The following is a 24,506-nucleotide window of genomic DNA, read 5'->3' as shown; positions in this document are numbered from 1 at the left end:
CAACGTGGCACGTCTTAGCGATAATGAAAATGGCGTCGTGTTGTCAGGACCAGTAATTTTTTTAAAAAGAAATCCACAAAATTTTCATGACTTATGAGACATCAATATAACCAATTATTAAAATATTTGCTAAAACAGCAACAAGGCTCTAAATAAGCTATTATTTACCAGAGATTGAAAAGGACAAAAGAAAAATACTAAGAAAATATCCAATAATACCGTAAAAAACCGTACAAAGTGCGGGATGTGCAAAACGGAGTGATTGATACTGTGTTATAGTATTTTTCATTGTTACTTATTAAGGTAAGCATTTTAAACATTGTTACCTAGCATTATGTTCATATTGGACACTTTCAAGCAAAGAAAATGTTTTCATTTGAATACACCCATCACTCATATCCTCAAATCGCCATTTTTGTTCAAGGTCATAAATGTCAATATTTAATTTTAAAACTTTTTGTTCGTACTGTTATGCCATTTCCTTGTCAATAACGCACTCCAAAGTCTTGTTTAGTTGCTTCGCTTTATTTTAAAAATAGGAGAGTTCACTTTCTGATAGCTTTTTGGTTGCATGTAAACATAACCTTTTCACTGACATGAGTATGTGGACATTTCCTAGGACTCTGCTGCCTACAGGCAAACCAGCACTGTATACTATGTGCTGGATTGCGTTAAAGTTAAAATAAAATGGAAAAAAGTCGTCATGGAAAAAAAGACAAATCGAAAAAGTCGAAAAAGCGCAGAAACAGAGATGAGAGTGCCTCCCCCATAGCTCCTAAACCTCTTGTTGAATATTCTGATGTAAGTTCTGAGGATTTGTCAGGGCCTGAAGCTGGTGAGATTCAAAGTGGTGAAGAAGGTGGAGTACAAGGTGTTGAGGACGGGGAAGTTGGGGAATTTAGAGAATTTACAGAAGAATACACCGCAGCCATGCATAGAAGTCACAGGAGAAGTTATATGGAGGAAATGTATCTGGCAAGGAACTCTGCATTATTAGTAACTCCACAAGGTAAGTGAATATATAATTAATAATTGTTAGCTGTTTTATTCTTGACGCAAATTAAGTGATATATACTATTTCTATTCATTGTATTGTTGAGGGCTATTAAATATGTTAGTCATAATTATTTGTCGTCATTTATACATGTGTTAGATAAAATAGACTATATACTATTTATTTACTTTCATTTCATTTAGATAAATTGTTTACTAGAATATATTAGCTAAATATATAATTATATTATGCAGTGTTTTAATCAAGTTATGTGATTCATTGTTGATTAAGTTTACATTGAGATAAATTCATGATATCTTTATGTCAGGCATTCTATATTCTACATCATTAACTACAGGTTACTACATTTTAAAATATTTTTTACATTAATGAAATTGAAACCAAATTAAAAGTATTTAGTAAAAAAAAATCTAGTCTGTCAATTACCCTGGAAATTATTCATCATAGAAAAGCATATTTCTACAGTGAATTTATTGTACTCATTTAAATATTTCCTGTAATATCAGTGTCAAACATTTTGTTTGGCTTAAAAATATTTCTGATCACTTCCAGAGTTGGTTTTGACACTGCTAAACTATTCTTAAACAAAATTAAAATATCAAATGTTTATTTTTGTCTTTAAGGATGTTATATTTGTTAGGTATAAACTTATGTTGAAGTAATAAGAACACAAAAACAATCTAAACGAAGCAAACATACGTCAGAGAAAACTTTGATTCTACAGTTCTCTCTTTGCAATCTGGCTTCAAAAAAAACTTTGGGATATATATTCGCTGAATCAAAAAAAAAATGAATTATGTAGATAGTTTAACGTCTAGACAACCGACAATGTTTGTCCTTTAATCCAGGATTTTATCTAATGGTAACCGTTCCATATTTGTTGAGTTCCAGATTGGATGGTATGAAATTGGTCGCTGTTTTTGTTTTGAACATATATTTATTTAACTGTTTATATACCTAATTGGCATTTGGTTTTATTAAGTTCCTAAAATCCGGGTTTTCATGCAGTAGTGAAACATACCGAAACCACATTTGCCTGATGACATTTCTCTTTGTTGTTTCAGTTCGGAGGCACAGACTAGACCCAACTATGATACCGCGTTCACCTACTCCACCTCTTTTAGTAACCACACGCGAACGCCGTCACTCAGCTTCAGACTCTTCAAAGTCTAGCGAGATGAGACGTCGAATAGTCGAAGTGGTGTCGCCCTATGGCAACGAAGACTACGAGAACATCGACAAGAAAAAGAGGAAGAAAAAAGAGAAGAAACACAGGAAGGAGAAGAAGACCAAGAAGAAAAAGAAGAGGAAGCACAGATCGAGGAGTTCTAGTATGGAGAGTGATTCTGATTCAGGTGGGTCGAGTTAGATCTTCGAGTTAAAAAAACGTTGATTATGACGGCGTTAAATGTCGAATAGAGAATCACTAGTTATAAGGGAATCCGTTAAATGCTATATTAGTTGCATAACTGATAATAATTCTACGTAGATTCTAAAACAAGTAGTACAAAAACACCACCCCAAGTTGAACCTGAAAGGGAAAGAGAGCGCGAACCTTTAAGTGACTGGGAAACTCAAGATCAACCTGCTGTTAAGATTGTTGGTAAGCACATTCTGATGCATACATTCTAAATTAAATGTCACCAAATGCCAATCTTGTGTTGGGATTACAGCTACCGATAAAATAACTATCTTTGTTTTAATGCAATTATTTTTATTTTAATGCAAGACTATTATGGTATAGTGTCTGATAGTCCAGGTAAGAACACATTCTTATTAAAAACTGAATGAGGCACTATATTATCGAATGAATGGATGAATGTCTCGCTGGCACAGCATTCCAGCCCTCCAAGAAATATCCTATCCCCAATTAAATCACATTATTCACCATACAATCACCTTGATTTGTTTTTTAGTAATTTCTTACTGGTATATATCTTCACCATAACTCCTAGAACTTACGTACTCCATCAAATTTATGACCTCTGTTTATTCTTAATCCAATTTTTGGCCCTTCTGTTATGAGTTTTTATCATCATATCAAAAAATGAATGTATCTTGTTTGAACTCCCTTTTTGTGGCTAATTATATCGTATCCTTTTTCTAGCGATGTCCTGACTCTGGTTTCAGTCAGTGTTCTCTTTAGGGGTCCTCTTAATCTGGCTGATATACCTATTCCTTCCGTTATTTCCAATAATCTGCCCCTTTGACTGGACAACATATTAAATAACGGCTTAATAATGTATATTTAACACCTAAAATAAAACTACCTTTGTTTATTTCTTATCTCGGGAATTATATAATTAATCCTTTGTTTGATAAATTTTTTAAAGGATTTTTATTGTTTTAATTACGATTTTCATTATTGTATTCCATAATACTCAGAAAGCAAACTGCTCAGTTAATTAACATACTCATTTTTTATAATGCCAAATGAAATTCATAAAGAGCTATGAGAGTTTTTGCCCTGCGTCAGGGTGTCATGTACTCGGACTTTGAACGTTATTTTGTTTTATATAATGATAGATAATTGATAATAAATTATTATATTTTTATATCAGTATAGGTTGATTATCAATTGTTATATTAGACGTCTGAAAAAGTAACCTACGTTTCTAAGGTTTTGATATAAAACATTCTTCTAAGTTTAGTTTTTATAAAGTAACTTTTACAATGTTGTGTTAAAGTGCTAACTGTTGAATCAAAATACAGTCATCCGGATATATAGTATTTATTTCTTTTCATGAAATCCCCGGGTAGAGGAAATGATTGACTTCGAGTCAGGCCTTTTCTTGTGTTTCTTCTTCTTTTGTACCAACTGGTATTCGGTAGAAATGAGCTTCCCAGCGACTTTAGGTGACCAGTGACGGCGACCGAACTGTCACTGCTTCTCTTAACAGCTTCTTATCGATAAACAATAGCCAACTATGATATGATATATTAACTATGGTTTTCCGTTGTTTCTTAAATGAAATAGAACACATCAATTAAATTATTGATTTCCGAAATGTTGGCAAAAAAGCGTCGGTATTTAAATTGGTCTCATTTTCATCACATTTAGTTGTTTTTTTTTTGAAGAAATGTTTATTCTTGGAGAGATCTAACTTCCTCGACTTATTAAATCTGTATCATCGCGTTTTTATCCCTTTCCATTTTTGCCATATCTTAAACGAAAACTCCTCCATTAATTGTTAACAATGTTAAGTAGTCATAAACGATATAATAACAGAGAAACACTGCCTGTTTCTCTGTTACGGTACTGAATGAAGTCCTTAAATCATTTTTTTGATTTTTTCAAAAGTTACTTTACTTTTCAATTATTTAAAGTATATACTTAAAATTAGAAATTAATTTTGAAGCTTAAGTACATTTTAGTACTTATTTTTTAAAATTTATTAAAAACATCGCTACTTTTTATTTATTTCTTTAAAATATCGATACCGATCGATCTCTTGTTTTCAACATCCATTTCAACGTTTTTGACATCCCTAGTGAGATGTCTAAGGAATAATTTTAGTAGTTTCTTTTATGAAAAGAACTGAACTGTTAATCATGAACAATTCGGGAATACTGTCTGAATAAGGAACAAAACAGTCATCAACCCACATAATCGTGAGGAAGTTCATGACGAACAATATCACGATTTTTTTGTATCACTATTTTTTGAACACAATAGTACTTCAACATAATGTAATTAAAAGCACGTGGATTACTTTTTCCCCTACTTAGTATAAGTATTGCTATCATATTAACAAAATGGCGATTAAATGTTGTTAAATTCCGATATATCTAACGAAAAATTTTGTGTATTTAAAAAAATATGTAGCTAAATGTGACCAATTCTCTTTTAGATGCTAAAATAGACACAAGCGCCTGCTCTCCTGTCTCTAACGATAGTCACATAGCGTCCCCCGACCCGTCTTCGCCACCTTCAGCCACGCCTCCCTTGAAAGCGTACCGGAATGATTACCACCACCAAGACTACCCCAAGGAATCACCCCATACCCCACCCTTACATTTACACCACCACAGTAGCAGGTAAGTTATATTCTGTTCTGTATTTGACTTACATGAGAATTCGAAACCGTTACTGTTACACTTCGATTTACTAACCGTCACAAAAAGTTGATATAATCAAGAGTCACTTGATCTGTTGACTAGTTCTCCAAATGATTTTTTTGTTAAATGAACCGATGTTTGAAAATCCACATCACATAAGTCACGAAACATCATCTGTCATTTTGGGGTTTTCAGTACATTAATACCGCGCTAATAAATAATAATTGATTCACTAACCATCACAAAATAGTTGTAATCAAGCGTCACTTGATCTATATATATACCGATGTTCGAAACCACAGATCACATAAGTCACGTAACATCATCTGTCAAAAGTCATCTATCATTTTGGGTTGTTACACTATTACCGCGCTAATAAACAATAATTCAAATATTTAATTAAAAAATATGTCTTTATTAGGATAATATTGGGATTAATGAGAATTTTAATTAATTTTACACTGTGACATGGTTTCGGTTAATGTTCTTTCGATAGTCTCGTATTTATATTTAATGTATATCCCTAAAATGTTATTTTAAGGTCTGTGTCGAATCATCTTGTAACAGTGGTGAGAGATGTAAGTTCTCCGATCGTTATAGATGAAATTAATTCGCCGGTTCAAAGGTAAGGGCACAATTCAGGCTTGATGTACCGCTTAGTGTAGTATGCATACTGTTTGTTCTATTTATACCCTTGCAGTTTTATCTTAGACTAATTCCCTTCACACTGAGATCGGATGACCGGTTTCATAAAGATTCGTTCTTCAAAGGACTCTTCATTTACTCACACTGTTCAATTTATTTACTCGTAGTTTATATATTGATTTATTTTATGTTATGGTAATTTTCATGGATGGTTTTTTAGAATGTAGATGATCTTAAGTTATCTATATAGTTAAAGCTAAAATAAATATATATGCAAGCGGGTTATCTTGAATTGGAATGTTTTACTTAATGATATATTGCTTCAAATTATGCATTTTAATATAAACTTGGGGGGAAAGTAATTTCGGTTTTTCACTTATAACATTTGTTCAATGAAACCATGCTATAACGCGTTCGAAACTATGAAAGTCCATAGCAGCTTTGAGAGGGGATTTCAGGAGGTTATTATCCTTATATTTTACCATTTTACTTCATAAAAGGGAAAAGTGCGTCGCAGGTTCACCGAAACTAGGGTGATGTTTATAGTGATAATGCTGTACAAAGTTGATTTGCTCGTTTTCATACCAGAAATTTCGATGTTAAAGATAGTTCATATCGTTAATGACAAACATTGGTCACAAAATAGTTTTACGATATTTATACGAGGCTAGATGCCAAAGGAAACTTGATATTTGAGCTCTATATGAATTAACAGTGAAAAATGTAATGGGCCAAGGTTTCATTAGTGATTGGCTGTTGAAATGAAATGAAAAGGCGCCATTTTTAAAACGAACGATTACTGTTGATAATTGCGACAATGTCTAAACTCTCAAAAACAATTTCAAAGCCTACATTGATAACAAGGGACTCTTGAATGTTTGATGAGGCTGAAAATGATTTGTTCATCATGAGTAGCTCGAACATGGCATTTCCAGATGATTAATTCGGCTCTTTACTGTCAACAATTAGTACGGTTCAAACAGGCGACTAAAATAAACGATCAGTATTCATCAATATCTTTAGTGACGCCATTAAAATTGGGGGAGATTGGCTGGAAAGTTTATATATCATTGATAAGCATTTGAAATATATCGAAAAAACCCGAGATTACTTTTCGACCAACCCTTTATTTACATTATTCCTAACAAAAATAAATGAGGATTGTTTTTTGAGCATGTTCTTTGCGGTGAACGAATCAAAGCTCGAGTGTAGGTGATTTTGTGTTGCAGGAACCTGTCTCCTGACATGCACACGAGCAGTCACAAGCACGGCAGGTCGATGTCGCCGAATAGCAGGAGGCGACGAGCGGACGCTCATCGAAAACATCGAAGGGAGAAGGATAGGACGAGGGAGAAGAAGAGATTATCGGGGTAACATCTCTCTAACACCCTACATCGCACATCTCTTATGTAATCTGTTTCTGACAGTGGTGTTCATAGGAGTAGAAGTCCCATAAACAGGAGGAGGACCAGGTCTCCTAGTTATTCGAGAGGTAGCAGGCATTATAGCCCGTCACCGTCAAGAAGCAGTAGGAGCAAGCGACACAAATCGCGAAGCCCCAGGAGAATCGAAAAGAGTCCCAGGTACGTTCACAATATGTCCATTTGAAGTAAATCAATGTCTCGACTCTTCTTCAGGCATAGGCATAGAAGTCCTTCACCACATTCGGTGAAAGCATCACAGTTGGCTAATAAGATTACAGACACTAGTTTATTCGCTGAATTAGTCAAGGACCGACACAAGAGGGAGCAGGAATTGAAGAAGATCGAGCAGAATTTTAAATCTGAGAAAGATACCGAGAAGGAGAAGAAGGTAAGAAAAATATTAACAATATTTAACATTTACATCATTGAATATATCAGGCTAATAATTCAATCTTAATACCTCATGTCTCAAAAAGAAACCATTGCCAAAGTCAGTACATTTTCAAGTACTTCTTGAAATTTTCTACAGTTCTTTCATTTTTGTTCTGCGAACTCTTTGAACACCCTGGAATCTATTTACTTTGTACTAATCTTTAAACAGTGACCATAAATCGGACAGACGTACGGTCCATCCAATAAAACAGCCAATGCAAGTCATATATGACGCCGAATATACTGCCAATAGCAATTTGTAAAAATGTGAAAGACGTCTTACGTTCTGAGATGTTTTCTTCTCTTCTATCTTAGTTAAAAAGAGACAGGTTGGTATTGGTCGGCCATATTGCTAAAACATTAGTGATGGTAATCAGAAGTTACAAACCGGCAAGCGCTGTAAACCAAAAATCAGATTCGATGTGGAAATAGCGCGACGTGTTGACGTCATACATTTTGATGACATGCGTTGGCTGTTTTATTGAACGGACATATCTGCTTTTGCTTCATTTGCTTGAAATATATTTGGTTTGAGTATATTCGAGAATCTGTTTCAAAAACTGGCATTGATCAAATTTAATGTACTCTATTTGGGGTATCGGCCTAGGCAAATAAAAATTGACATATTTTAAACTCACCCTTTTCTCTCTGACCATCTCCAGCCGAAAACCGAAGTAGTAACTATTGTTGACGAGACTGATAGTTGTAAAGGTACGGAACCTATGTCGAACACCACTTCCGTACCGATGGACATTGACGACATTCCTATACCAGAATCAATGCCGATTGAACCGGAAAAGTCGAACGGCACCCAAACCGTAATCAACAATAATTCACAAGTAATTCCCCCGATGCGGACACCGAACGAGTTCCTTTGTAATAGGGAATCGTTGCAGGCCAACAATTCGATCCCCATGCCGCCGTCTACCCCCGCGATCGTCAATGTTGAGCAGAAAATTAACGAAACGACACCCATCAAGTCTAACGACGTCGCCAAATCCAAACCAAAGAGTGTTACCAAGTTGCCTATGCCGCCAGGAATGGATCAAACAGAGTAAGTAGATAATGAATACTTGATTAGATGGGATAACTTTGGTAGGGTGATTGCAGTATTCAAATACCTTTGTCTTCTTGGAAGTTTTAAATTATTGCGCTAGCTAATCTTATATGAGCGAACTTTAGAGCCATTCTTATTATTTTTCGTTGTTCTCTCCTGAATAGTGTTCTAGTGTTGATTAGTACTTTGTTTACAGGTTAGAAGCTATCGAATCGCCACCAAGCCGATCACCAACGCCTCCGCCTAAACCGAAAGCCAAGACGCCTCCACTGAACACCAGGAAAAGTATAAAAGACCTCCCCATGCCGCCTGGTAAGTGAAATTCATCGATCGATACCTAACAATCTGTTTTCGGCGATTCCTGTTTTCAAAATCCCGTTTTGATGTTGATTTTAAAGTCATGCCTGGAACCGAGGAGCTGAGCGGGGACGAGGACATGCCCAACACGCCGCCGAGAAACAACGTCAAGGCGGCCGATAACCGACCTAAGCCGCAGGTCAAACAGAAGCAGGTGAAGCGGCCGAGGATCCTGAAAAGGCGCAATTCGAGGAACTTCCACATGAACTGCGAGGATTGGGGGGAGAGGTGCATCGATATGTTTGAAGTGATCGCTCAGATAGGAGAAGGTCGGTGTTTTGAGGGTTCTCTTCGATTTGGACGTCCATTAACCCTTGCTGTTTAGGTACCTACGGACAGGTGTATAAAGCTAAAGATATACACGCCAACGAGCTGGTAGCCTTGAAGAAGGTGCGACTAGAGAACGAAAAAGAAGGCTTTCCCATAACCGCCGTGAGAGAAATCAAAATACTCCGGCAATTGAACCACAAGAATATCGTCAATCTTCGCGAGATTGTTACGGATAAACAAGACGCCGTTGATTTTCGAAAGGTATGGTTGGTCGAAACGAATCGACAGCAGTCAAAGTTGTGTTCTTTCCAGGAGAAGGGTTCTTTTTATCTCGTTTTCGAGTACATGGACCACGACCTGATGGGTCTTCTCGAGTCCGGAATGGTTGATTTCAACGAACTGAACAATGCTTGTATAATGAAACAACTGTTAGACGGACTGAACTATTGCCATAAAAAGAATTTCTTACATAGAGATATCAAGTGCAGTAATATTCTAATGAATAACAAGTAAGTAACACTTTAAATTTATTTTTATAAATAACCAATTCGTGATTGAACTTAGGATAAAAAAAAATAATTTAATGTTTTGCCGGAATTGCATGTAAAAGTTCCTTTTTTTGATCACTTGATACTTATTTACAAAAAAAAACTTGCTCTGAGCAGAATTGACCTTTACTAAGCCAACAAACATTGTGTCAAACATTAAATCAATATACGGTTTACAATCGCGTTTAGAAATGAACTGCTTGAACTATCTGCTGAATAAACTGCTAAAACTCTAGAAGGCGGTTTTTCTAGATTACCCAAGGTCTGTTCAGTTATTCTCCAGAAATATCGCAGTTTTATAGCCACCAGCGAAAGCTTGACACAATGAGTTCAAACAAGACAAGAGTGTACAACTCTATAAGGAAAAATACAATTAAAACTTTGAGCATTTGAGCAAAATACAATTAAAACATTGAGGCTTCAGGAAGCGTGTCCTTTTAGATGACCCGAGACTTGTTTAAGATAAGGCATGGCCATCACACACCAAAAGTCTCGCTGTGTTGCGATGAAAGAAGTCGCTTCTCTGTAGGAGTTTGTAAGGCACTTTATTTTACACGTTTTAAAAATAAACAAACTAAAACACTTCCTGGTCGAAAAGGTTTAATATGGAGTGCAAAACTTTATTTGGTGGCGCAGTGGTAAAGGCGACAGGACGGTCCACTTACTGTTGCGATAATCGCAGTTTCGAATCCCGCTGGGGCATGGTCGTAAATATATGTTTGTGATTGTTCTAGGCAAGAGTGCCCGACAAAGAAAATAATTAATTTAAGGAGACTTTAATATATATATAAAAAACTGTCTTTGGAAATATATGAAAACGATTTTTTTGCGGAAATCTCGTAATGTACAAATAAAGTTCATCACTAACTTTTTTCTCACTCTCACTCTAGAGGCGAGGTCAAGTTGGCCGATTTCGGATTGGCTCGACTGTACAACGCCGAGGACAGACAACGCCCTTACACAAACAAAGTCATAACGCTTTGGTATCGACCGCCGGAGTTACTCTTGGGAGAAGAACGATACGGTCCGGCGATTGATATCTGGAGTTGTGGCTGTATCCTAGGGGAATTGTTTTTGAAGAAGCCCCTCTTTCCGGTAAGTATTCACAACGAGTCTCGCCGTTTTCCGCGTAGTTAACGCGTTTACTTCGTCAGGCCAACACGGAAATGTCGCAGCTGGATCGCATCGCGAAGATATGCGGGACTCCTACGCCAGCCGTCTGGCCTTCCGTCATCAACCTACCCCTGTTCCACGCGTTGAAGCCCAATAAGTTGTACCGTAGGAGATTGAGGGAGGACTTTGTATTCATGCCCACGCAAGCGCTAGACCTATTAGACAGGATGTTGGAATTAGATCCCAATAAGCGCATCACTGCGGAAGATGCCTTAATGAGTCCCTGGTTGAAAACCATTAACCCAGATCAGTAAGTAACAGCATTATATACATTTGGTTGGTCTGCGCACGATTTCAGTCCCTCTTAAATTATGATTAACCTCGTATGTACATTTTATCAGGCATGAAAAAGGACCTCTTGAAAGTGATGTAAGGAAATGTTTAATAAAAAAACAAGGTTTTTTATTACTATTGTTTTTATTTACTAGAACAACTTTTAATTCAACATTTGGATAACACAGTTATCAATGGAAATATGCTAACACAACTTGGTTTTAAAAATAGTTGGCAAGAGGCACATTTTATGTTATTTCTATAAAAAAAAAACCAACATAAAACACCTTCTTTATATTGTTTTCTTATATAGTCTCATCATCAATCATTTGAGATGCACCAAAAAATCTTTAATTTGATATATGTAACTGATTTGGCAGTATGGTTTTTACATTTGAAGACAGTAACCATGTAGGGTACTTGTACTTCATAATCTTTCCCATCACATAAATGACACCACCTCTTATGACTTTATTTGAGGATCATCAGTAGGTAGGTTTTGTTCCTGGTCCAACTTTGAAAATAAAAAATATCTTTCGGGTCTTATTTTCATAAATGTTTACACTAACATATTGCCAACATTTATTATATATTTATTGTTCTTTAACTGCTTTTCTGAATTTGATGATCACCAAATATCACACAATGCCAATGTGGGGTTCTTCTAGCCACTGAATTAGCACATTTTCCCACTTTTTTTGTGTAATTAATGGATTTAGAATTAGAAAGCACCTCTTCTAGGATGGACACTTCTATGTCATTGTTTTTAATGTGCACTAAGTTTTACTAATAACTTCACTGAATCAAATAGTTTTACTCTCTTTAATCTTGTGATTAAGTCATCATCATTACCTGGTAGCCAGTGAACTTCAACATTGATGTGCTAGCTTCATCAACAATACCTTGCAGTACCTTGTTTTGAAATCTTTATATAATGATTTTATTGCTTTGATTGGATCAACTTCTGAGTTGAACAATATCAGCCAACACTGTTTTCAAGGCTTGTTGATAAAATAAAAGCTATAATGTAACCAGCATTATTTTTTATTCCTAGTTTAGCCCGAGCTTTTTACATTTTTTTTATTATATGTACTGGTTTGTGCTTGATTCTTTTGTTGGTAAAATTAATCTGTGCTGATTTATTTTGACCATTTTTTTGTCCAACATTGATTAACTTTAAAGTAATTTATTAGAAAAAACTGAAATTGTTTCCACATCCCTCTACATATAATGATTATTTCGCTTTTACAAGAGAGACATAACTAATAAAATTAATTACATTGAACTTTCGACCACTAGCTTGTATTAATAACTTATAGGCAAATAAATATCGCAAACTATAATTTTTTTTCATAAATAGTAAATAGTAATGCATATTTCAGTCCCTTTTGCTGAAATGTAAACGCACAGACTCCATAAAATATCTTGCTTTATATCGCAGTAGCAGTAGAATCTAAGTTCGGTGTTAAGGAAATGCTTTTTTTTTTTAGAATACAAGCGCCCGAACTTCCCACCTGGCAGGACTGCCACGAGCTGTGGAGCAAGAAACGCAAGAAGCAAATACGAGAACAGCAAGAGTCCATGCAAAACCTGCCTCCGGGGAAACCGGCTCTGCTGACCAGGGGGGACAGGTTGAACAACAAGCCGGAGGACAACGAAGGAGGGTGAGTCATGTTGCATTTTGAAGGCCGTGTCTTGTTCCTATGATGCACAATATCGCTGGTATTGGTAGATGCTGCGCACAAGCAGTGCAGTAGAATGTGATGTCGATCATGGCCTATGCGCGACCGATATATCCCGGAGGAATCGGTCGTCTTTAACTATACTGTTTTACGGAGAATGTTTATTAAACGACAGGTGATCCTCCCGCGGATATATCGGTCCCAACAGACGGAATAGTGTATAAAAAGTGTGATATTTACGGACGTTACGAGACGCAATTAATTTATTAATGTTATTAGCGATAATTTATTATGGACATTGACCGAGGAAAACACGTACGGCAACGTTGGAGCGCCAATGCATGTGGTACTCGCGCCCCCCAACCGTTGGAACTGTTTTCCCGTTAATTTTTTTCCAACGCATATAATTAAACACCATTATTATTAACAATCCTAATTTATAGAATGTAGCATCGAAAGTGGAAAAGGTACTTTTTGTATTCATTTATTTTATTGTTTTATCCAAAAGGTTTAATTTCTTTTTTGTTTTGTATATTTACATTAAGTTATCATAATCCGCCATCCGAAATGGTGAATTCCACGATTTTGAACAGAGTTCATACAAAAAATAAAATCGGCAATATTTGCCGTCTAACTTGCTATCATCATCATCATCGAGTTTGCCTAGCGAACCAAGTGGGTAAAGTACCTTAGCAAATATTGTATCAAATTAATTGTATACCCGAGTCTCCCGCACCTTTAACCAACATGCCTTATAAAAATTTCCAATTGTATATTTTGTATTAATAGTAGAATCGCCAACCGGATGATTGAAGAGCGAAAAAGAAACATTATACACTGTAAATATCTATGTTATAGATTATTCGGTTAATAAACTGTTTTATTTAAATTTGTACTTTTCATTTTGTTTGTTGTTTTATAAAGGAATAAAAGGGATTATTTATTATATTTTTGTGTTTTTGTTTTATTCGGTTTAAGTTTTGCATGTTGTCACTCGAAAACACCTTTTTCATTTAAATGCTAAGTACCTAGATAAACATCTCGATTGTTCATTGGTATTTTAGACTCGAGGACAGTTTGTACTTGAAATATTTTATCATTAAAATGGTTTTAATACAAATGGCAGAAGTTTTTTAGTATTTATATGTGTGAGCATCTTGATATGAAAGTGTTTCCTTTGAAAATTGGCATCAAAGTTGACCATGATGAAAAGATATTATTGCATGAAGCATTTGGAAACTGGTCAATGTAAACAAAATACATAATATTAGGTCTACGAAAGAATTGCAGTTTTTTTGTTTAAAACTAACTAAAGCTGAACTCTGACAGAATTGGAAAGATCCTTAGTAAAGCTAATGTTTTCCACTTAAATCAAAAAAAAATAATGAAAGACAAATTTTAGTCATCCCAAAGTAGGCTTTGCCTTGCCACTTATTAAGATTACTATTGCCAGGCTTAGACACCCTGTGATTTTCGTCAATAATAGCAGAAAGAAGAAAATAAAAATATTATTACAAAGCAGGCTTTACCTTTTACTATTATCCATTTTCATCTTTATAAAAATGTCCCCAGTAATCAATTATCAACAAAAAAAGAGCTGTTAAGTAGGCTTTGTCTTAAAAAATACTATTGGTCTTTTTTTTGGTTTTTTATTGATACAGATGAGTTTAAAAAGAATGACATCATCAGCAGTCTTATTGACACCCCGGAAATAATATCAAAATGTCTATCTTTTTCATAATTGCATAAAACAATAACGTTTTATTGTCAAAATAGATTATTTGTTAACTGAGTTTCTTTAGATGATAAAAATTGTACCAAAGTAGGCTTTGTATTTTGCTATTATTATCCATTTACTAAGAAATTACCTCTGTCTGCCATCGCAAAGTAGGCTGTTTTCGATAAAAATATTATTAACCATTTTCTTTCCGTTTTATATGTGACACAATTAATTTTTGTCATTGTTTAAAACCGCAATGTTTGTAGACCCAATATTTAATAGTCAATATCAGCAGCCTTCAATGACATTAGACGACATCGCCAGAAATGATTTTAAATTTTCTACCCTTCCTACTTGTTTGGTTTGTTCCTGTTCATTTGTTTCCTCACTTATTTTATAGTCTATCAAAAAAGTAACTGATGAAAAAAAATTACACAAAAAATTATTATATTTGATTGTTATTTGCACTATCTGGAAATAGTTTTTAATATTTGCTCTATTATATATTTATACAAATGGTTTGTTGAAAATTAAATACTACTAAAAGACGAAAAAAGGCTGTTATTTAAATACCTTCTGATCTATTGACGTTTTGACGGATATTTTTTTATTCTTCGCGAATGTTTGAACGTGACGTGTTTTTCATCAGCGTGTTATTTTTATCAGATACTAGTTTTTGTTAGATGGACTTGTGTTGTCGATTGTTGTTATTAAAAATGCTGATATATTGAGATTTTAGCTCATCTAAAGTATTAAAAATGGAAGCCTACGATGCCGCAGTTTTATCGTACGCCCTGGCAACAGCAGCTATCAAGAGTCGCCCAGCAGGGCAGAACATACTAGGTGAGAAACATACCCGAATCATAATGCAGAAACATCATTGTATTATTAGGTATCTCCCCAGCACTCCCGCCTGTATCTAGTCCTAAAGAGTGCGAGGAGATAGACACTCGAAGCTACCTATATCAGTTGCTCTATAACATGGAGCAGATGATTCTTAACAAAACAGCTGTGCCTTTAGCCCTATTAATGGAAGTTTGTAGTATGAAACAGTCAGATGTATTAGAAAAGGTTAGACATATTGTCATAATTATCTCAGTCTTCTTTTGATATTTTTCCTCGACGTTTCTTATATCAGTTTCTTTTACACTCATGTACGATACGTTTTTTTTGTAGGTCGAATCCCAAATCATAGTTACCTTAGAAACTTTGTTGTCAGAATTAAGATCTATATGCAAGGCAAACCCAGGTGCGATCCATTTACTTAGTTTAAATTTTGACGGTAAGCTATCAGTTGTATATCGATTGTTAATCATAAAGTGATTGTTTGGTGTTACAGAAGATCAAAGTGCGGCATCTCTCAACACCGAAAAAGTTTGTAAAACCTTATCCGATCTGTTACGACAATTTGGTTTACAAAATGGCGCAAACGCCGTAAAGAACCATACTAGAAAACCATCCTAATATATCCTGTATAATACGCTTTGTTTTTGAATATAATGTATTGTAATTGTTTAATTTTTTTTTCAATAAAGTTATAAGTTTTTGTCTGTTTTCTTATTCACGCAGATTTTCTTTTATGTACCTTTTGGTTCCCTCTAACCATTAGGTTCTAATTCATATACTAATATACTTACAACTTATTCAACTTAATCCTGCTACTCTAATGAATACGAAAGAAACTAATCGTAAATTTTCTATTGATTTTATTAACGAATTTAGTAGAATATTCTGAAAAAGTCTGAAAATATGGTTTTACAATATATTACATGTTACTTAGTAGAAAACAATTTAAATTGTGCCCATCTCTATAGGAATCTTATAGAGACAATATTTCCTCTTAGAATCAATAGAAATCAGTACAGAAGTTACAAGTCTATTCTGGAAACCCAACACGTAACCCTCCTCAGACCTTTAAAATGAACCTAATTTACATAATTTTAATAATTTAAAGTCTGAAATTTCCGGAATAGGCTCGATTGCAAGTTTATTTACAATTTATTTACAACATCACAATTACTCTCATAATTTCATGGGCTAAATAAATAATTGAGTTATATATTGATAAAAAAAGGGAGTATTATTGTATAATGAAATATTTATATATTTACAGAATAATAAACACTGATATAGTATCATCCCAAAGGCATTGACGGGCAAAAACAAATTATCCATCACTAACTAAAACATTATTAACTTATGTTATTTATAATTTTGTATTCCTTTGTTCAATGTTATGGAGGATACAAAAATGTTTAAACAGTTTATGGAACACAAGACCTAAAGTTTCAACTATTATGGCTGGAAAAGTATGATAGTAGAAAGATTTAAAAAATCAAGAAGCTCATGGAAGTAACAGTCGAAGATGTCCCAAGCAAAGAAAGATCGACTGAAAACGATAAACCTAGAAACCAAAAACTTTTTGAAAAGCAGCAAAGCCAATAATTTGGATATAATTTGGTTGGGCTCTAGTCAAGAAATCTTTAGGGATGATGTATTTCTAGGTAAACCAGTGCTACAGAATATCCTTTCTATGGGTTATGTCATTATCTCCGTAAGTTGACAGTTTAAACAGCCTTCTATTGATACTGTTAGATATTGTTATGTTGTCTGTCTTAGAACTAAATATATATTTGACTTTTTGTTTTTGATTTAATTGTTCCCATCTATGCCTTGGGGTAAGTACTATACTTATATAATGGCTAAAGCAGTTTAAAGCTAAAAGCATCTAATTGCTGTTGTAATAAAATGTCTGGATGAAACTAATATCATATATTCGAGTTTTTTTTCATTTTCGTTTTATAAACAATAGAAAATACATCAAAAAAGGCACCGCTAGTCTTTTATAAGGCTTTTCCGCATATAATGCTTGATATATTGCTTAGTCAACACAACAAAAAAACATCCAATGTTTCTAATAGTATCACAATCAGTACGATTTTTTCGATTTTGTCATTCTATATCATAAAATTAAGCTCGGACGCTCACGTAAGATTAATATTTAACAAAATAAAAGTGGAATTTCATATATAAATAAACGTAAACAGATACATTACACGATTTTCAACTAAAACAAAAACAAATTATATTATTCATATACCTATAAAGCTTTGATAGTGTCGAGGGGTTGTATTGTCATAACGTTCCTATAACTCCAACTCCTCCAGCGTTTTCGACAGCCGATTGTTGTCGATCTTCCTTCGCTGACTCCTCCTCACCGCGTCCGCTCTGCGATAGGGCTCGCTTTTCAGACCCAAGAGGATGTCCTCGAGCGCGCCGTTGTACACCTCGTCCTGCTGGAGGAGCTTTTTCTCCTGGACCAGTCTTGTTTTTGTCTTTAGTTCGTTTATGACGGCGTCCTGCGAACCGAACTGACGATAACAATATAGTCACGTGGCGAGTCGATGAAGTTAAGTCGTCCAAATAACGGCGTAACTTTAAATCTAAAACACCCATTATATTTTTGATCAGTGCCATCTTCGATATTTTGATGATATTTTAGTTAACTCAACAAAACAGATGTTCTAAAGAAATTCTCAATGATATAATGGGGTAGTAGATAAATACGAGGTTCAAGCTACATTAATTATTCAGAATTTCTATTTCAATAGGTTCATAATAGGAATTTTTTCTAACCATTATCTTTTTGAACGCTTCTAGCCACGTGTTATATTTTTTGCAGGTGACAAAGACCCTGGGTTACGACTGGGATTGTCGTATTTTATTTATCTGCCGCCAGTGATAACTGGGTAGGGCTTTAATCAACTGATTATCACGTTGCTAGAGGGAACCTCATACTGAGCATGTTCGTGAAGCTTTTCACGAACGGGAGACGTTCTTGTACGTTATCACTACTGTGGACCAGCATTTTATACAGAGTCGCTTTCTGGGAGTTTGAAAGTTTACTTTTCTACAGAGTAGTGGGTATAGGATGTTATACATACCACTGCCTTTGCAGATAGCGTATCGGATTTGGGCTGACCATTGGACACTTTTTGGAGCCAGGGGGTAGGAATTTTGTCGATTTGAAGGCAATATGCACGGAATTCTTCAACTGAATTATATGTTTTACTCGGGTTGATCTGCAGTAGCCAAAAATTGTACCAAGCAACCACTTGATTCAGGTGCGATTGGAGTTTGATTCGAATCGAGACAGAAAAACACTGGGTCGTTTGCATAAAATGCTGTCTAGCCACGTGATCGTCTAAATAACACTAAACAGCGAATTCTTGTGGCTGTTTTCAAAAAAACAACTAGAAATCACAAACCCTCAAGTATATTGATTAAAGTTGATCAACTTAAGACATAACAGCTTACATTAAATTTAATCCAGTTGTTTTTTAATATTTTAAAGGTTTGTAACTCAATAAAACGGAATCTGTTCCGTATCAGGCGATTGAAAATCTGAGAATTCTGAAGGACGCTGCCCGATATAAAAGGAAGAGTCCCAACAGTCTGAGTTGAGCTTGTAGCACAGAATAGATCCAAATGGGGGAAGAAAGGTAAGGAGGATTGAAGGACAGCAGGTTTCCATGGCATTTCGATGGCCATCCAGCATTCAAAAAAGCTAAAATTTGTTGGCAATTACCAACATATTCTGTTTTTTTACATGTATCAGTTGATTGAGTGTAAATCGACTTCGTTCTAAATAAATGTCTCTGCAATATTAAATCTCTTTTATGAACAATATGATACAGATAAGTTAACAGATTTTTTTTTAATTCTAAGTAAATGTAGCTTAAACCTCGCGTGTTGTAGAAACAAAATATCATTTGAACGACTTATACATAAACTTATGATTTTATAATTACATAAATCTCGTCGGTTAGTGTATGCAAAAGAGTAGTGAGAAAGTGTATGGGTGAGATCGATTAAGCGTGATTGAACAAGCGGTGAAATGAAATGAATCCCTAACTACCTACGTTAGATTAATTACATTATCATAAACTTATCCCAACGTAAAGTATCATACTAAGAAAATCAAAGATGAACTTACACGGATCCTAAACTTTTTATTCCTCAAGTATTTTAACCAAAAAATTTGGCAATTTTGGCGGCTGAAAAGAGATGAAATATAGCAAACAGTGAAATATGATCGGTCTACTAATGATTATGAACACCATCATTGGGAGGGAGAAAGAGCACATCATGCCATAAAACAAGTCTTTTAACGGCAACATCTAGAACTCAGAGATAGCAGCCAAAAGGTCGTACCATAAACGTCTAAGTCCATTAATCACACGGGTTTTTTTGGGGGGAAAGGGGGACGGGATGTTGATTCGATGCGGTTAGTATCTTTCTGGGAAACGAAGCCTACACAAATCATATTTCGAACCGGTCGCTTTCAAAGAATTTAAAAACAAAAAAAAATTATGGGCAGTCAAATACGAAGGGAACACGCAATAATATTAAAGATAACATGCAACAGTTCTGAAAACGGTATGCTTCTACATAGTGCATGAGGATGTGTTGAGAGTATTAAAAATGGTCAATTAATAATTACAATCAGGTCAGTTCTTAGTTATGTTATTAGGACAAGGCTTTGTTATATAACATATATGTTTCCATTCTTTATATGTTTCCTCTGAAAGAAATTAAATACTTGAACATTTTGTTATCTTCAGCGTTTGAAGTACATGTTAGCTTCAAGCGGCCACTTTATATGCTCAATGTTATTTCTCTATAGCATCTGATCAATCTAAAGCTCGGTTTCTTTATTTCTGTTGTCAATTGAGCTGATGCAAGGCTCTTATTATATATATGTTTCCATTCTATATTTGCTTTTAAGTAACGTTATCTTTCATTAGAACAGTGTCGGTAGTCAATTTTTTAGATGTTATCTCTGAACAAAATTAAATACTTGATACTTGGCCACTATATTTCACAATTACTAATTCTTATCTTTCTTGAAAATACGTCCATGCTAAACGCTATTCCTCTACAGCACCTGATCAATTTAAGCCTTTGATTCTTCTTTTTGGTTGTCAATTCAGATGCAAGATGCAAGAAATGAACTTTTATGGTAAAGGGAATCCAAATCTTTTTTATTTTATGGAATATCAAATAAGTACTCAAAGGGGAGTAAAGCTAAGGTATCAATGTTGGTCACTTCAGGATATTCATTAACACTAACTATAACCTGGTTAGAACTTTTCTCTCAAAAGGCAGAAGAGTGATTCATATAGATTACCCATTTCCTCGCACACTTGACCATATGATCTTTACTGGAGGGTATGAACATTTTTTTAACTAACTGATCTTTACAGCTTCATCAAGTACTTCAGCATTATCACTACATACATTAATATATTTTTTCCAATCAGTTTTGTATTTATTCAGGTTATAATATATAACTAAATACTTCTAATATATAATATTTCTTCAGTGGTTTGTGTTCAGCAAAATGTCTTCGATTTACGTAGGAAAGATATATCCCATGAATACAAGTAATTAAATACAAGTGAGGTATCAACCACATGTGTTCTTTCATCAAGTTGCATTGCAAAAGTTTTGGAAGATGTTATGTGAAATCCATCACATACAATGTTGTTTAAATATTACAATGTTGCTACTTCCTTTGTTACATTCTTGTTCAGGTATGAAGTCAACTATATCAAATTTGCATGGTTTGAGTTATTTGCACTTCCAAATAGCTTGTAATTTAGAAGGAATAATGCTTCATACTCCTTTGTCTTTAAACATTTTGGTGGTTTGAATCTAGAAGCCATTTAATAATATTTTTTACAAATAAGGTATAGTCTGTTTGGTCCCAATTAACTAGCTATCCACATAAATAACCGTGTAGCTTCTACACATCAAATAATTTACTCTACTTCTACTATAGAACAATTTATCAGCCAAAAATAAATAATTCCACGGAACCCTGATATTTTTCCAATGGAACTCACTTGAAAAATTGTTGGTCCACATTATTTAGTTGTCTGCGTCCTATTTTTTGCACATAATCGGAATATTCCGGCCACAGGGTGGAATTCAGTGACTGCTTACTAGTTTTATGATGATTCCCAGTTTTTAAACTCCTTTGGACGAATACATCGAATTATTTTAGGGACTTATTAATTATAAAGCCTTCATTACCATTTTTTTTATATAAATTTCAACTGATGATATCTTGATCATCATATTTCAAACAAACCCAAGTCTCTTTCTTTGTTCGAACTGCAATATAATTCCATTTTCTCTTTGATTTGTAAAAAAGTATTGGAAATAGACCTGTTTACAAACATGCAAGAATATTTAGTCTCTATGTACAGTCAGCACTAGCTACATTCAAATCATACAGGCAATTGTGTTATATAAGATACAAGAGAATATATAATCATTTGTTTAAAAAATAAATATATTCGATATTAAAAGACTTATATACCTGCTGCTTCTTCTGGTTAATTTTGTTTTTCTTTGCTACATCTTCGTTGGCTTTGTTATTTGCATTTTGAGCTGCTATTTCCAACCTTCTTCTCTGTTCATTTTCTTGGTCTGCAGACTGGAACGAAAATTACGATTACCGATTCGTTTAACAGGCGACTGTTTTAATATCGACTTACTTTAAAAGCTTTTACAAATCTAACTAATAAAGAGAAGAATGTATTCGCATCAGTTGTTCTCGGAGATTCAGCGAAATATTCGACGCATTCCCTAAAGGCCTGAAAAGAAAAACAGCATAATTTAAAATTGTTTTAACGGCGGCAACGTACCTCTTGAGCCATTTTGGCGTCGCCCTTCAGCCTTCGGAACTTGTCCTCGGAATTGGCCAGGAAGTCCCTCACAACCAAGCTGTGATTGCCTCTGCCGCGAATTTCCGCCTCCTTCCTAACAGCTTCCATGCCCTTTTCCAGCTCATGAACGTCAGTAGAAATATTTTCTAGTGAAACTGACGGAAACAAAATCGTTACGCCGTTACCGACGGGTTTAGTGTAATGAGTTGCATACCAACAGCTGCCTTTTCGATGTAATTCAGTTCAGAATCAAAACTAAGCAATTCAGGGAACTTCTGCCGTATGGTAGCTACGATGTAATGGAGCAGGCACAGTCTCTTGTCCGTCGATTTGGTATCAAGTAGAGAATCAAGAGATTGCAGTTTGAAACCATAGGCCGGTCCTCTTTTTGCGCTGAAATTTTATGGGTATCGCCGCTTAGTATATCTGTTTATGTCGTGATATAAGTTCAGCAAGCATTGATAATATTATAATGTGCTAATTTATGTAATCTCCAAATTATATCCAACGAAGATTATTTACCATTATATTAATACCATGAAAACTTACCTGTTGAGGTAGTTACCAAAGGCAAGAATGATTTCCAATATGGAACGCAGCTTCCTCGAATTTTTGACCGAGTTTGATCCCGAAATAATTGCATGGATTTGCTGCAAAAAGGTCAGAGATGAACGTGAAACGAATAGGCACAGCAGGTGTTTATTTATTTACCGGTTGAATCAGATGTAAGTTATCAAAAAAGTTCCCGATATAGCTCATTATCGATAATTTCGCAGATATCCTGTCGACTTTCGTTAACTGAAGCAAAAACTTGTCTTCTTCCGTCAATAGATTGACATTCTTCTTCTCTACGATGTACTCCTTGTAAGCTTTGGTCTCCTGGTCGGTGGGCACCATCCTCTGGAGCAGTTCGACGTTCTCCAACGATAGTTGTTTCAGATCTAGCATGTTGATGGCGTTGATGACCTTCTCCGGGGCCATCTCCAATTTTCTTCTCGATATCGCTGATTTACGAAAAAAATATTTCAACGAAACCATTTATTTATCGTATGTCGTTACGTACCGATATTTCTCAGCCTTGTATGTTCCAATAAGGTCACGTTTTCTGGTTTCTTAAACCTAGATAAATAGGATGATAGTATTAGGAAAAATAGGTCGCCAGTAAGAGTCATCATGTTTTGATAACCCCTACAAATTATAAAGCAAGACCAAGTTTTGGTCTCTAATATTTTACCAATTTATTTTTTTCTGTACAGGACACGGTTGTCGAGGATAAACATACCTTTTACTGGGGAAAGTTTGCAATCCGTCAGTATCGCAAGTTCCGTTCGCCAAAAGGCCCGCGTTACCAATCTTGAATTTCTCCTCGAACTCGCTAAAGTCGATGTAACTGTGCAATTTGTCATCGTCCAGCTCGTTAAAGATCGTACCCCTTACTTGGTTCGGTTTTAACGCTATCCAATTGATCGTGGGTAATTTGTACTGCAAGAGGTAATGATGTTTAACGGCGTTCGAGGAAGAAGGAAGAATAGTGAACCGGATACCTTGGTTTGCACTTTTCTTTTAATGGTCATTGCTCCTTCCGGCGCTTGCATCAAGCCGGCTGGCGGTGGGGGGATGGGTGCTCCTGGTATACCGGGCATATCTGGTGCTTTGGGAGGTGGAGGCGGACACGGTGGTGGCGGAGCTGCGGGCGCGGCCGGCGGGCAAGGAGGAGGAGCGGGTATACTTGGCGGGGGAGGTGGTGGGGGGAAATTATCCGTAGTAGGGCTCGGCGTACTTTTTGGTAGGGTTTTGTTGTTCTCCAGCTCGGCGATTTTACTCTCGAATATCGACTGTCTGTTTTTCGACTCTTCTTCGTGATGTTGAACTACCCGCCTCAGCGTGGAAACCTCCTCGTCCGCCCTCTTCTTGAATTCGAGCAGTTCGTCTCGCTCTTGCCTAGATAAAATCATTATCGATGCATTTTGCTATCAGCTATCGAGCTCCACCATACCTAATTTGTATCAGATCTGCTTCCAACATTCCAATTTTCTCTAAAGCCCTTTGTTCTACATCGTACAACCTTTCGTGCCACTAAAATTGCAACATAAATGTTTCGGGTTTATCGTATGA

General features: G+C 35.3%; 2 protein-coding genes across 17 annotated transcripts in view; one reads left to right on the top strand and one right to left on the bottom strand.

Moving 5' to 3' along the window:
- Positions 1-16: 16 nt before the first annotated feature.
- Positions 17-16,201, top strand: Cdk12 (Cyclin-dependent kinase 12). Of its 13 annotated transcripts, XM_076409376.1 has the most exons (22): positions 17-303; positions 620-1,009; positions 2,080-2,370; positions 2,505-2,618; positions 4,867-5,053; positions 5,616-5,699; positions 6,949-7,089; positions 7,147-7,302; positions 7,357-7,531; positions 8,238-8,414; positions 8,472-8,629; positions 8,829-8,944; positions 9,016-9,258; positions 9,315-9,520; positions 9,572-9,768; positions 10,698-10,902; positions 10,962-11,230; positions 12,744-12,917; positions 15,395-15,498; positions 15,548-15,726; positions 15,832-15,937; positions 15,995-16,201. In XM_076409376.1, the coding sequence occupies exons 2-22, from the start codon at positions 688-690 to the stop codon at positions 16,117-16,119; spliced, it is 3,729 nt and encodes a 1,242-aa protein (XP_076265491.1). In that variant the 5' UTR covers positions 17-303; positions 620-687; the 3' UTR covers positions 16,120-16,201. The 13 variants fall into 13 exon arrangements, with proteins under 13 accessions (XP_076265491.1, XP_076265489.1, XP_076265487.1 ...); XM_076409374.1 differs by having other exon boundaries at positions 8,238-8,629; positions 9,031-9,258; XM_076409372.1 differs by having other exon boundaries at positions 8,238-8,629; positions 9,022-9,258.
- Positions 16,202-16,346: 145 nt separating this feature from the next.
- The window catches only part of Frl (formin-like protein), a 117,099-nt gene continuing 108,939 nt past the window's right edge, over positions 16,347-24,506 (bottom strand). Inside the window, exons 9-20 of one of the 4 annotated variants that reach the window (XM_076409385.1) lie at positions 24,388-24,467; positions 23,936-24,332; positions 23,674-23,873; positions 23,455-23,510; positions 23,103-23,395; positions 22,941-23,041; positions 22,606-22,784; positions 22,371-22,546; positions 22,221-22,319; positions 22,043-22,159; positions 19,652-19,712; positions 16,347-18,014 (exon numbers count right to left, since the gene is read on the bottom strand). In XM_076409385.1, the coding sequence (XP_076265500.1) occupies positions 19,668-19,712; positions 22,043-22,159; positions 22,221-22,319; positions 22,371-22,546; positions 22,606-22,784; positions 22,941-23,041; positions 23,103-23,395; positions 23,455-23,510; positions 23,674-23,873; positions 23,936-24,332; positions 24,388-24,467 (1,743 nt within the window). In that variant the 3' untranslated portion in view covers positions 16,347-18,014; positions 19,652-19,667. Of the gene's footprint in view, positions 18,027-19,651; positions 19,713-22,042; positions 22,160-22,220; positions 22,320-22,370; positions 22,547-22,605; positions 22,785-22,940; positions 23,042-23,102; positions 23,396-23,454; positions 23,511-23,673; positions 23,874-23,935; positions 24,333-24,387; positions 24,468-24,506 lie in introns of all 4 variants that reach the window. The other 3 variants (XM_076409386.1, XM_076409384.1, XM_076409383.1) reach the window with 3 other exon arrangements.

The sequence above is a fragment of the Rhynchophorus ferrugineus genome, unplaced genomic scaffold (genome assembly GCF_030347505.1).
Source record: "Rhynchophorus ferrugineus isolate W39M unplaced genomic scaffold, kcgeb_rfMv2 rfM7, whole genome shotgun sequence".
In the NCBI taxonomy this organism is placed as follows: Eukaryota; Metazoa; Arthropoda; class Insecta; order Coleoptera; family Curculionidae; genus Rhynchophorus; species Rhynchophorus ferrugineus.
Note: the sequence above shows the minus strand (reverse complement) of the source record. Positions and strands in the feature narration are given on the sequence as shown.